Source organism: Bison bison, unplaced genomic scaffold (genome assembly GCF_000754665.1).
Source record: "Bison bison bison isolate TAMUID 2011002044 unplaced genomic scaffold, Bison_UMD1.0 scf7180017864460, whole genome shotgun sequence".
Lineage (NCBI taxonomy): Eukaryota > Metazoa > Chordata > Mammalia > Artiodactyla > Bovidae > Bison > Bison bison.
In genome coordinates this window covers 2,555,624-2,569,849 of record NW_011495022.1, presented here as the reverse complement: position 1 = coordinate 2,569,849, position 14,226 = coordinate 2,555,624, and the positions used below count along the sequence as shown (strand labels likewise).

Below are 14,226 nucleotides of genomic sequence, written 5' to 3'. Positions count from 1 at the left end.
GGTGTATCCCTTGATCCTTCCCAAACATTGGATCATATGATGCACGAAATGCATCAACTCTTTTCACTTTTGTCACTGACTTCTTTGTGTTGGATTTAACTGTCACATGTATAAAATGACTGAACTAAACTGGTAACAGATATGGACGGTGCTCCCATTATAATCCCTTGAGCAGGGGAAATTGCATTTCAGGGGAACCAACTGATGAACTTTGGCATGAAGATCCAGAACATAACATTGTAATTTGCTTTAAAACAATGAGAATACAGTGGAAGAATATCACTTTAACATATGGTCTCTTCCTGTTTTCCATGTTGACAGATGTTTGTTACATATTAACACTTTTATCCTCTACCTTAAAATCTAGAAGAAATAATATTTAGTAATATGTCAGAGTTCTTCCTCTCATATTTGTTTCCTAAATAAAATGATTTTAATGTAATGTTTTTTAAAATCATTTACATGAGGTTTTTTTTTGTTTGTTCATTTTATTTTTAGGTGTTTGGGACACCCTCAATATTTGTCTCCTCTTTTCTAATGAAACCTGATTCATGAAATGGACTAAAGCTGAAAAAAATCACCTGCTTCTTTGTCTGCGAATTTGAAACACAATTGGCATGGTCTTCAGTGCGTTCAACTAGACTGTAACTGCAGCTATGAGTTCAGACGAGAAGGGCATATCCCCTGCTCACAAAACATCCACCCCCACCCATAGAAGTGCCTCCTCTTCGACGTCCTCCCAGAGGGACAGTAGGCAGGTAAGAGAAGAGTATAAAGTATGTTTTGTTATTTTGGAGCAACTGTAGTAACATCAGGATATGATGGGATTGCTAATTAACTCTGAAACTTTTGTTGTGAAGATTTTTATTCCCCAGGAAAACTCACTGTGTTCTGTAGATCTGCCTGATGATGTCATGAAGATCTTGCTCTTGATTTTCTATAATTGAGAATCCTTTTTCAGAGTACAAGCCACAGGAAGAGTGGCTGAGTGAAGCCCTCAGTGTTCTCCCCATGTCTGTACCTGGAGGCAGAAGGTGGCTTCTGGAACATGAATGTTCTGCTATTTCTTCTTCACTTGCGGAGGTTGAAAGGGACTTGGCATCTTCCGACAGGTCTCTCATTGGTCTGCTGTGCATGAACTTCTGTTTGGAGTTTCATGGAATCTGGTAACAGATTCAGGAATGAGGTTACAAATATAATTATAGAATCAAGAAATTGAAGTCAATAGAGAAATTAAATTATTATTGCTTAATTATTCCATGTAGCTCATTCTGTAAATTATTTTTGTTTACAGGATACTTTATTACTACTTTGGACTTCCCTGGTGGCTCAGCTGGTAAAGAATCTACCTGCAATGCAGGGGACCTGGATTCAATCCCTGGGTTGGGCAGATCCCCTGGAGAAGGGAACGGCTACCCACTCTAGTATTCTGACCTGGAGAATTCATAGTCCATGGGGTTGCAAAGAATCAGACACTACTGAGCCGTTTTTACTTTATTACTACTTTAGTGGCTATTATACAGACAAGGTTGTATGGAGGTTAGTCATATGAATACGCTTCTTTGTCAAGACAGGTGAATTTTTTTGCCCAGCACTTAACTGAATATTATTTGCCATTATAATGTTATCTTGTGATAGACTTTCACAATAAGCAGATGTTAACTTTTTCTAAAAGCTTTCCTTTTGGGGGACATCCAGTTAGCGAACATTATTGTGCAGTTTTTTCTCTCCTATTTTATATGTTCAGAGTATTTTGCTTAGTTTGCTATTTTTCTAGTTTGCTAGAAGTGCACACCTCAGTTATCTGATATTCTGTAGTACAGACTTGGGCCTTGAGATGCCAGTTCCACATGAGAATTCCTTCTTCTAGATGGTAGGAATGCACTTCTGGAGATGTTCCTTAGAGAGCCCTCAGTCTACAGATTCCCACTCCGAACTCCCTTTCCTATTTCTAGCAAGAAATTGCAGGGGAATTCAAAGAGGACATCTATGTTCTGTTCATTAGAAGCAGTTATGTCATTAGCTGAATCTGTGATTACACAAAGTTATAATGTTCATTACATCTTTAGAGTTTAAAAAAAGTAAGAGTACTATGAATGAAAACACATTTAAATTAAATTACTACTGCACACGGAGATGCTTTCTAAGTTTGCAATTTCATGCTACCCTTCACCTGCCTCTGGCCTCTCTTGTCATGGCTTCTCTATTTTCCCCTTGCCCTGAGCATTTAAATTGAGAGGAATTTTAAGCAGTGTGGCCTCCTGGCTGCTGAGGGAAGGAAGGGATCAACCCTGCTCACCCTGGAGAACTATAGCAAATGGAAGAGATTGCTGACTGTTGCAGAAACATCTGTCAGGCTTAGTTGAACTGCCTGTTTTACCTGAGCTCTGGGGTGAGCATGCAAAAAAAACAGGGCGGAACTGAGACTCTGATCCACCAGAGGAGGTTTGGAGGTGGAATGTGTGACTCCTGGCTGGCTTGTGGACAGAAGGTTTTATGATGGGAATAAAATAGCATGCCTGATAATGCATTCTAGAAAAATAAGAAACATTCAAATGGTTATTCTTCTTCAAGGAAAGAGTTTACTTTCATTCCTGTTTATCTCAGCAGGGGAAACTCTCCCAAGTACTTTCTCCCCTGGTTCCTTCCTGCCTCCTGTTTTGTATCTGTTTATCTGCCTCAAGGGAGAGGGGAATAAAGAACCATTCCAGTTCTTTTCCCTCCATGTCTCATCACTTGTTAAAATCTTGTATTAGCTTAAGGAAATCAGAAAATGTGAGTGATCTTGTGACAGACTATGATGTAGTAGTTTTTAATGCATCTATTTTTTTTTTTTTGTGATGGCTATTTTCATGGTGAAGGACGTAGAGAAAATGATGAATTGGTCTTCATTGAATGTTACCATTCTCCTGATTTGACTGACATCTATGTTCAGTTCAGTTCAGTTGCTCAGTCGTGTCCGACTCTTTGCAACCCCATGTATTGCAGCACGCCAGGCCTCCCTGTCCATCACCAACTCCCGGAGTTTACCAAACTCATATGCATCAAGTCAGTGATGCCATCCAGCCATCTTATCCTCTGTCGTCCCCTTCTCCTCCTGCCCCCAATCCCTCCCAGCATCAGGGTCTTTTCCAATGCGTCAACTCTTCTCATGAGGTGGCCAAAGTATTGGAGTTTCAGCTTCAGTATCAGTCCTTCCAATGAACACCCAGGACTGATCTCCTTTAGGATGAACTGGTTGGATCTCCTTGCAGTCCAAGGGACTCTCAAGAGTCTTGTCCAACACCACAGTTCAAAAGCATCAATTCTTCGACGTCTATGTAGATGGTGTCAAATTGCAAAGTCCATCCCTGTTTCTCTCCTAAACTGATCATACACACAAAGGCTCTAGCACATAGTACATGCCATACAGTGGTGACTTTCTGCACATTATTTGCCTGCCCTTCCCAACTTCTAGTTCCAGGTCGTGAATTACTTGATTGGGCATTTCTACTTAATTGTGTCATTATCACCCTAAATCAGTGTGTATAAACCAGTTTACTATCAGGATAATCATTCTCGTGTAGACTCAAGGCCAAAGTCATTTCTTCTTTGTTTCTCCCACATTCAGTAGGTTAACAAGTCCCACTGATTATTTCCTCCTTCATAATATCATTCTTTCTTTCTAGTCTCACTGCTCATTTCCTAACCTAGATTCTCATCACCTCACCCTGGGGTCCTGCAGAGTACTCATGCTTCACTGATTCCTTGTGGCCTCCTGAGCTCAAATTTCCTGAATCTGGAAGATTCATGCTCAAATTATTTCAAAGACTTTCAGTTACCTGCATGATATATGATTACTTTATATCAAGAGACCACCATGATTGGATCCAGCTGCAGTCTCTTATTTTCCTCCCAACCTGTACAGTCTTGTCTGCTCATGGCTCCCAAAACTTCCTTATCTCCATCCCTGCTCCTGACTTTCCTGCATGGATTCCCACCACCCTCCTCTCAACTCAATACCTTTTGTGCTTCAAGGACTAGTCAAGTGACACTCTCACTGGCCACTAACCCATGCTGACCTTTCCTTTCTCTGAGCTTTATAGAACTTTTTGACATTTGACACTTCCTTGTTATCTTTTTATGTACTGATCTCCTCAACTATATTGCAAGCTCTTTTAAACAGACTTCACAGTCTGATTCTTCAGAGACAAGCCTTGCACCTCAAGTATTTTAATGTATCCTAGAGGATATTTTTAAAGATCTGCAACAATATTAGTCTTGTCTTTTTATTACAGATTTTCCAATCCAGATTTATTTATCCTCATAGATGAGTATAAACAAAGAACATCTGTCAACTGCATAGTAGTAATTGGCTGCCCTTCCTGCCACTGAATTATGTAGCCCAACCAGTGAAGGAGGGAGAGGAGATGGGAAATGAAGTGATTTGGTGCCCCTGTGGTTTCACTAATGTTTCTTCACCAATGAAAAGGTCAGGGTCCCACTTAGTATTTAACAATTTGGAAGACTTTAGTAACTGCTCCATTTACACTTTGTTCAAGACTGATATCAGATGTTAGAACAGCTAACAGAATTGGCTGTATCTGTGTATATGTGTGTTTGTGTGTTCAACTATGGTTCTGAAAATGCAAGAAATACACTCCCTAAATTTTTAGGAGAGGAAATAGGTTGATTAGATGTCTAGGACTTTTGCATAACCAGCATTTCCCAAAGTATGGTCCAAGGAATGCTTGTCCCTAGAAATGTTGCATGAAAAGAGGGTTCTGCTGTCAGGTAGATTAGAGAAATGCTAAACCCAGTCATTTTTTGCAATTAATAAAGACACCAATAAATCCTGCAGCCAGAACTTGATTTAACTGAGCACTTCTCAAATGTGATAGATTGTGGAGCTTTTTTATTTCCCTAATGTTTGGTTGTTGAAAGTCCAGATTCTTCTTTCTATTTCGAAATGGGAAGGTAAAGGAACACTTGGCCCAGATCCCAAATGGCAGCACTAGACTGGGCTCAGGGTTGGCTTCCTGTTTAGATGAGGCATTTGCTCTCTCATCAGCCACAGTCTCTTCCTCTCCTTATTGTATTGCAATATTTTGTGTTTCCTGCCTGGCCCCTGAAAGCATTTGAATTCACGAACCCTGATTCGGGATGTCAATTAGTTGACAACAGTAATATTTAAGTGACCAAGGGAGAGCTCCACTTGGATACTCAGAAGGCATCTCAAACTTAACATGTCCAAAACTGAACTCTTAATTTCTCTCTCAAATCTACTCCTTCCCAGTCCCCCTTATCTCAGTAAACAGCAACTCTGTCCTTCCACTGGTAAGGCCAAAAATCTTGCAGGAGCCATCCTCGACTCCTCTCTTTTCTTCACACCACGCGTCCAGACCCTCAGTGAATCCCATTGGTTCTGCCTTCAGGATGTCCTGAATCTGACCACTACTTCCCTCCTCTTCTCCCTCTGCCCTGGTCTGAGCCACCATCATTCCTCACCCAGACTATGGCCATATCCTTCTAACTGGTCTCCCTACTTCTACCTTTGACTAACCTTCAGGTCATTTTTCACAAAGTAGTCAAAGTGGTCCCTTTAAAGCTAAGTCAAATCAAGCCTCTCACCTGTGCCCAGGCCTCCAATGGTTTCCCATCGCTCTCCAAATATTTGAGCTGCTGACCATTGTCTACAAGGTCATTCATAACCTGGATCTGCATATACCTTTCTGGTCTCATCTCCTACCACATTCCACATAGTGCTCCCCAGCATCTTCCTTAGATGTGCCAAGCATGCTCCCAACCTCAGGGACTTTGCATTCTGGGCCCCCTCTGACCAGCTTGCTTTTCCTCCGAGTATCCCCAGATATGCTCACACTCTTGACTCATTCTCTAAACGTACCCTCTTTGGGCAGCCTTCCCCCACCCTCCCCTGTGTATCCTCATCACTCACTGTCCACTTACCTGCTTTTGTCTTTAGAGCATTAACCACTATCTGACATGTTACATATTCACCTGTTTACATTTGTATCCCTTCCTCTGCTCCTTATCACTGCAGTGCAGGCACCCTGGAAACAGAAGTTTTATTTTGTCTAATAATGTCTCCCTAGTACCATTAGCACCCCACTCCAGTACTCTTGCCTGGAAAATCCCATGGATGGAGGAGCCTGGTAGGCTGCAGTCCACGAGGTCGCTAAGAGTCGGACTCGACTGAGTGACTTCTCTTTCACTTTTCACTTTCATGCATTGGAAAAGGAAGTGGCAACCCATTCCAGTATTCTTGCCTGGAGAATCCCAGGGATGGGGGAGCCTGGTGGGCTGCCGTCTCTGGGGTCGCACAGAGTCGGACACAACTGAAGCGACTTAGCAGCAGCAGCACCTTCTACAGTCCTGGCATATAATTTGGCTCAGAATATATTTGAATAAGCAAGTGAATGAGATATTGGCATGGATAGGAAGATTGTGAACCAGGCTCCAGAGGCCTTGGTAGCTGTGAGGGAATGATCATGCAATTAGGAGATGACAGCAAAGAGAGAAAGTACAGTCAGGAGTTGAGTCTCCCAAAAACAGTGGGCTTTGAAAGTAGAGGAGGGATGGTCCAGAAGTGGCAGAAGATACCAGGAGAGCACAGAGCCTCCTGCTTGCTGCTCATGGCAACTGTACAGAAGAATAAATGACTTGGGGCTTATGTAGGCAGAGATATCAAACAAAAGCAAAGCAATGGGAGCATTCTGCACAGATGTTAAAACTATTGGTGGGGTGGGAGATAACTCTAAAATAAGAGTTGTTGTTTCCCAGTCTCTCATCGTACTTATTTTTCAGTAATACTATGTAATTGGCTTATAGCAAGCCGATTGGGTTCTGTTTGTTTGTTTTGATAATTACCCTTATGATTACATTTTTTAGAGAATTTTTTGCAGTATACAAAACTGAGACCACCCTGTTGAGACAGTTTCAGTAGTTTGGGATCAGGCCAAGGATCTACATTTTAAAAAAGTTTTTTTTTTTTAATGTGGACCATTTTAAAAAATAATTTTATGTATTTATTTTTGGATGTTCTGGGTCTTCATTGCTGTGGAGGCTTTTCTCTAGTTGGGGTGAGCGGAGGCTGCTCTCTAGTTGCGGTGTGCAGGCTTCTGATTGCCATGGCTTCTCTTGTTATGGAGCACAGGCACTAAAGGCCACGAACTTCAGTAGTTGTGGCGCATGGGCTCAGTACTTACGGCTCCCAGGCTCTAGAGCAAGGCTCAGTAGTCGTGGCACATGGGCTTAGTTCTCTGAGGCATGTGGGATCCTCCAGGATCAGGGACCGAATGTCCCCTGCATTGGCAAGCAGATTCTTTACCACTGAGCCAACCAGGGAAACCCACATCTACATTTTTTAAAGTGAAGCCTCTGGAGCCAATGCTTATTTTTACTTGTGTTGTTATCAAACCATTTCAGAAGATCAGATACTGTTGCTCCAGGAACTTGGAATTTGGAATGAATAATTATCAGATAGTGTTAGTTGCTCAGTCGTGTCCAAATCTTTGCGATCCCATGGACTGTAGTCTGTCAGGCTCCTCTCTCCATGGGATTTTCCAGACAAGAACGCTGGAGTGGGTAGCCATTCCCTTCTCTAGGGGATCTTCCCAACCCAAGGACAGAACCCGGGTATCCCACATCGCAGGCAGATTCTTTGCCATCTGAGCCACCAAGAAAGCCCAATTACCAGGTGACAATGTCTATTACTAGAGTGAATTGTTATAGCTCTACCGAGTTAGATGTGAAAGGCACGTATGAGTCAATCTGTTTGTTTAATGAAAAATCAAAGAAAAACAAACAGCTATCCCTATAATGATTTAAAGTTTACAGAAGCTTAGAGATCATAAAATAAAGAACTTTTTAAGGAAAAAAATGATATTCCTAATAAATCATAAGAGGCTGATAGTTAATCTTCTTGCCAGTGTTTAATAAAATATATATTCAATATTATGGTCAGTGATTACAACTAATAGAAGATTTCAATTACATGGATATCTAAAAATGTTTCCTGGGACTTCCCTGGTGATCCATTGGTAAAGACGCTGCATTTCCATTGCAGGAGCATGGGGTCAATCCCTGGTTGGGGAACTAAGATCCCACATGCCATGCGGCACAGCCAGAAAAGAAAAGAATAAAGTATTAATACTAAGAAAAAAAAGTTTCCTATACATTATCTATAACAGTTAACAAACCATGACCCATGCAGTTAATGTTCTCTGGTAGCATGGGAGGCTGCCCCAACAGTGATTCAGTGGGACTCAGGTAACCATGGTCTGGTTTACCACCACATAACAACCCAGTTCTGATATCAGCGTCTGCTCTATTTGCAACTTTCATTACTAGTGAAGAAGATGTCTAGAAAACCAGAAAGTAAAAATGTTCTTCATTAACAACTATACTTTGTGTACAGGGTTTTCATAGCAAGTTTTATTCTTGGACAAACAGATTGATAAAAATATCCCCCAGCATATACAGAAACTGACTTGGAATATTTTTCTTCCAGTTGAATCTCTGAAGTATCTTTTTCAAATAGCTTTGCTAAACCAAGTTACTGCTTTGAAATATAGCATCTTTATTTTCTGAATATGAAACCTATTTCCATCTTTGGATTGTGAAAAATATAATGTTCCCCAAATACAAATATTCTCAGTTCTGGAGAGAAAAAATTCAAGCATTCTTGATTTATATCTAACTTCCAGTTTAAATTATCTTCAGTCTGATCAGTGAGGAGGAGAATAATTTGAAATCTGCCAGTATCTAAATAGAAAAATTTTAGAATTCAGTGGATCCAGGGATTTGCCAGATAACCCTGGAACCCAGCTCTCAGTTCAGAGAGAAATACTAAAGTGATAAGTGAAAGTCACTCAGTTGTGTCTGACTCTGTGACCCCATGGACTGTATGGTCCATGGAATTCTCCAGGCTAGAATGCTGGAGTGGATAGCCTTTCCCTTCTTCAGAGGATCTTCCTGACCCAGGGATCAAACCTAGGTCTCCTGCATTGCAGGCAGATTCTTTACCAACTGAGCTATCAGGGAAGCAGTGTCTTAACCATAGCGAGACTGATATATAAAGCCCTGGATGCCAGGTTAGTTTAAATTCCTGACTTGCTTCCAAGTTAGCCTTTTGGTGATTCCAGTCATCCCAAGGAACCTAGCTTTTAAGACTTAGGACCAATGTTGATGGGAAAAATAGTATCTGCTTGCAAAAAGTCACGTTATGACCAACTTTTGTGATTTAGGTGCGTTTTTAAAATTGGGTGTTTTAAGAAGTCTAAATATTAGGCACAGTTCATGAATAATAGAACAATACCAGCAACAGCTGCTTTCTCATGAGTTCTCACTGTGGAAGGCTGAAATATCACTATTTCAGAGAACTAAACTTTGGTATAAAGTGGTGAAATATTCTGGCCACACTAATGAGCAGCTAAGTCAGGATTTGCTCCCTGGAAGCCTGATTCTGGAGTTCCTGTTCTTGACCACTCCACTTGTATGCTCCGTAGTAGGGCTGGATGAGCAGGAATGTCTGGGGAAAGGGCCTTCTGTACTTGTCTAAGTGAACTTTGTAACACGGCATTTGTCAGTTACTCTTGAGTTATATATCACTTCCTCATTTTTTCCCTCAACAATAGCAGTAATTTTTCACGTCCTCGTTGGCCTGGGAAACAGTAGACCAGAAAGTACACAGATGAAAATATTAATAATGATTGTGAAGTCCTGGTATTAAAGGTGAATTTTTGTAGTTTGTGCTTTCCTGAATGTTAAATTTTCTGGACTTACACTACATGTATTGCTTTTGGAGTGAGAAGTTCCGATCATTTATTTGTTTACCGAAAACTACAGTTAGCCTTTTCTATGAAACGAAATGAGCGGCCCCACAGATTTCTTGCTGTCCCCACCATTTGGAGATTGCCGTCAGTGCTGCTTGATGTTTACGGCGTGTGTTCAGTCCGTGTCAAATGTGCTGAAACTGAGACCACTGGAAGGAAATTTGCCACCTGGCACATAGATACTCATTACCCACAAGTGATTGAGAACTCAATGTTATCTCAGAAAGAATCTGTTTGCTGCTTGCCCTGGTGTGTTTGCCAGAGCACTTTGGATCTCTCCGCCTGCCTTGGTTTCTCACTTAAGGAATTATTTTCTTACCTTCTGGCTGGTTTGGGTTAGCCTGTTTATAGAAGCAAGTCTGTCCATCCTTCAGAGCCAAGATGAATACTGCCTGCTGGGTTCTTAGGCATAACACTAAATGGAGAGAAGCACAGTATAATCAGTTACGAACCCCGGAGAGTCTCATTCGTAGGTCATTGATGAGGTCTGGGAATCTGTTGTTTGCAGAAGCTTCCTCGGGAGGTTGTTGTTCACCGAGGCTGGACACAATCACTTCTATAGAACACATTTCAGGTATTTCACTAGGACTATAAAAACATCATCCCAAAGCATCAACAAAACTGCTCTATTTGACTTTCAACTTGGACACATAGAAAAAATTACCATCCTTCTGTCTTAGTAATTCTCCTAGGTTGTGTCAGGGGAGTGTGTAATTTCCTCGGTTCTGTCTCGTCACAACAAAAATTTGAAGTGACGGACGTTAAAGCTCTCGGTGTGTCACACAGCTCTCGGACAGATCAGTGTTACAGCTCTGTGTTACAGCTCAGTTTTATTTAGAAAATAAAGGAAAATACATCCTCGAGGTGTGAGGGCATGCCGTCCCAAAAGACGTGAAGAGAAGAGAGAGAGAGAGGGAGAAGAGAGAGAGAGCATGCACCCGAGAGAGAGAGAGAGAGAGAGAGAGAGAGAGAGAGAGACCCCCGGCCCTTTGGCTCCTCTTTTTATATGTTTTTTCTCCTCCCCCTGGGCCTGCCCTATGTAAATTGGGCTAGCCAGGAGAGCTGTTTGTTCTACCTGAGGTCCTCACTCCAGTCCTTGGGCCTTCCTCTGTTGTATTTTCGTGGGCTTTTCCCTTCCTTGTCTTTTAGCCACTGCCATTCTGGACTCCGTTTTTCTATTCTAACTACCTAACAATTATAATTAAAATACCTTCACAAAAGTAAAGGAAAGCCCCATGCATGTTGTGTCAGGCTTCTTGACCTCAAATACTAGTTAAAGAGCAGATTTTGTAGTAAAGGGAATAGTCAGGTTGATGAGGTTTCAGGGAAATGGATGCTGTCATGTACTACTGCTGGGCATGTTAATTAATTCTGCTTTTCTGGAGGGAAATTTTGCAGTATGTATCTAAAGTCTTTTAAAAAATCAAACCATAGGACCTGGTAGCTCAGCTTGTAAGAAATGCATTCTAGGGAAACAACCAAAGATACATGTAAAGATTTCTGTGCAGAGATGTTTCTCAAAGTATGTTTATGGTATTAAAAAATTAGAAGTAATCTAATATTCAACAAGGAATTCATTTAATAACCTGACTCATAGCCATACAGTGGAATATTGCACAGCTGTTAAAAATGTTTTTAAAATGTTTAAAGCTCTGAGAAAATTATATATTGTTAAATGAAAAAGACCCAGGTATTACATTGAAAATATAGTGTATTTCCAATTTTGTTTTTAAGAATCAAGAGTAAATGTTCATTTAAAAAGCTGAAAGCAAATATACCAGGATATTGTAAGAGTTTATTGCTGGTTGTGGGTGGGTTTGGTTTCTTTTTTTCTCCTCCCCTCAAATTTCTGCAGTGGACATGTATAGCTTCTATCGTCAAAAACGTTTATTTTTAAAGGTTATATTTTATGGGTTAATGTGCATATGTATGTAAAACATATATATGTTTAAAACAGTATATGGAATATAGTAAATACAATATAAATGTCATCTATTTTAATTATCAAATTGTAAGCCTTAATTCCATAAGATTTAAAATTAAATGAATATGAAGTATATACCAGATGGGACACTTAAAGCAAGTTTTTAAAACCATTTTTGAGATGCTATGAGCAAAACCTGTGCCCCTCTTTGCCCTCTAACTATCTATATTTAACTCATAGAAATTTAAGCATGTTTTCCAGAAAGTGGGAACTTGGACACTGTATATTATTATAGCAAATATTTGTTCATTCTTTCAGCAAATATTTATGAGTACATATAGGCAAAGCATAGATATATCTGCTCTGAGTTTACAAGGGTAATCAAAACAAACCCAACTCTGCCTTAAATATACATATAAAAATGTTTATACGATTTTTTTTGCTTGTTAGCAAAATCTTGAGTGATGATCATACGGAAAACCTTTGTCTGTTCTGGGTCATTTTAATAGCCTTATAGAAAAGTACAAATTAGCTTGACCTCAGTGTCCTTTTCTAGTCATCCAGAACTGTTCTCCTGCCTCTTATTAACTCTGTACATTCCAGAGCCTTTGCTCTTGAAATGGGCTTCGTATTTGTCCTTTTATTTGCCGTTCGGTTGTAAGTGCCGTAATGAGGTATGATCGTAGTTGCTGGGTTTTCAGTAGTTTTGCTGCATGTTTGTGAGTACAGGTAGGGAGCAAGCCCACAGGTAAGTTCTGGTTCTAGTGTTACTGAAAGGCAACCATGGGAATGAAAGAATTGTTTATTCATTTGCCTTTTACCACTTCATAGTCAAGATTGCTGAACTCCTCTTGGCTATAAATGGACCACTCCATGGGCCCTGATTGTATTTCTTACAATGCAGGGTTTCCAACAACAGATGACTTCATTGTGGGGCCATAGCTGTTGGCTCTTAACAAGCTTGTGTTTCTATGCAGCAAGAGTCAAGAATGTGATGACTGTTGGTTCTTCCCTCAGGGTTTCCCAGGTGTGCTGTGTGGAATTTTCCCAGCCACTGTGCCTAAAGTTTTCTACTTTCATTCATCTTAGTGGTGCTTATATGGAGATTTATTATTAATGTAATTCTGCCATCTTTCAGTGAGAGCAAGATAATCATTACTATAGAGAAAGTAGTAGAATTAACTGCTTCTTCAGTCATGGCCTTCTGGCTTTGGTGATTTTGGTACTTTATGCTATTCCCAAAATAATAAAAATAGTCCCTTTAAGAACATGATTAAGAAGACAGCAGGCAAGACCGCGAGCCTCTTTTGCTGTAGGCATTCACAAGATGTGCAGTGTGCATCGCTGTCCACTGCTGTTGCTTTCCCACTGGCAAGTATCCAAGGGCACCTGTCTCCACTCACTCTGTCAGCTTTCTCAGTAAGCTCCGGTGCTCCGGTCATGAGATGGTGCTGACTACAGTTGCTAGATTGACCAGGTAACATAATGGCCTTGTCAGATATGGCCTCTCAGCTTCCAACGGGCACCCAGGTGTCGTACACCTGTAGAGTATTTGGACACATCTTTCTGTGGAAATAAGAATGCGCAAGATTCCTAAACATTTTTTCGTACATCGTTTGTAACCGAGCTGTTAGCCACCATTTATGGAGTGCCTGCTGTGTGCCAGTGTATGGTAGGACTGTCCATACACTGGGTGCCAAGTCAGTGACTTGCAGTGTCTTCTAAGGTAGACTTTAACATCTCCATTTTGGAGATAGAAAACACTGAGGCTGAGAGAGGTTCATGACTTGCCCTCTTTATTTACATAATAAATAGCAGCATGGGGGTTTGTATGCTTGTCTATGTGACTGCAAAACTACATTCTTTTCTCTTCATCAGACACTGCATTCCTGAAGTAGAGCTAGCTGACTTGCGCTTAGTTCTGGAAACTTGGAAGCAAACCTCATGGTTGCACCCTATTTAAGAATGCTGTAAACTTATTTTTGTTTTATTCATTTCTGCCCCTCTGTTTCCATGGAAGGTTGTGGTAGATGTGTTCAGTTAGTCTTAAGGTTAAAGACTAATTGAAATTGCTGTAGTTTTTTGTCATTGTACTGTTGCTAATATTGTATTGTTGCTGTTGTTAAGTTGCTAAGTCATGTCCGATTCTTTGCGACCTCATGGACTGCAGCATGCCAGACTCCTCTGTCCTCCACCATCTCCCTGAGTTTGCTCAAATTCATGTCCATTGAGTCGGTGATGCTATCTAATCATGTCATTCTCTATCACCCGCTTCTCCTTTTGCCTTCCATCTTTCCCAGCATTGGGGTCTTTTCCAATGAGTCAGTTCTTTACATCAGGTGGCCTAAGTATTGGAGCTTCAGCTTCACATTCAGTTCTTCCAATGAATAGGCAAGGTTAATTTCCTTTAGGACTGACTGGTTTGATCTCCTTGCAGTTCAAGGGACTCTCAAGAGTCTTCTCCAGCAC

The 14,226-nt window shown here is 40.8% G+C and overlaps 1 protein-coding gene across 7 annotated transcripts in view; it reads left to right on the top strand.

Moving 5' to 3' along the window:
- Positions 1 to 14,226, top strand: part of OSBPL6 (oxysterol binding protein-like 6) — a 154,824-nt gene that overhangs the window by 65,659 nt on the left and 74,939 nt on the right. For 6 of the 7 annotated variants that reach the window (XM_010859762.1, XM_010859766.1, XM_010859760.1 and 3 more), the window contains one exon: positions 499 to 758. In XM_010859762.1, the coding sequence (XP_010858064.1) occupies positions 657 to 758 (102 nt within the window). In that variant the 5' untranslated portion in view covers positions 499 to 656. Of the gene's footprint in view, positions 1 to 498; positions 759 to 14,226 lie in introns of those variants that run through there. The other variant, XM_010859768.1, reaches the window with a different exon arrangement.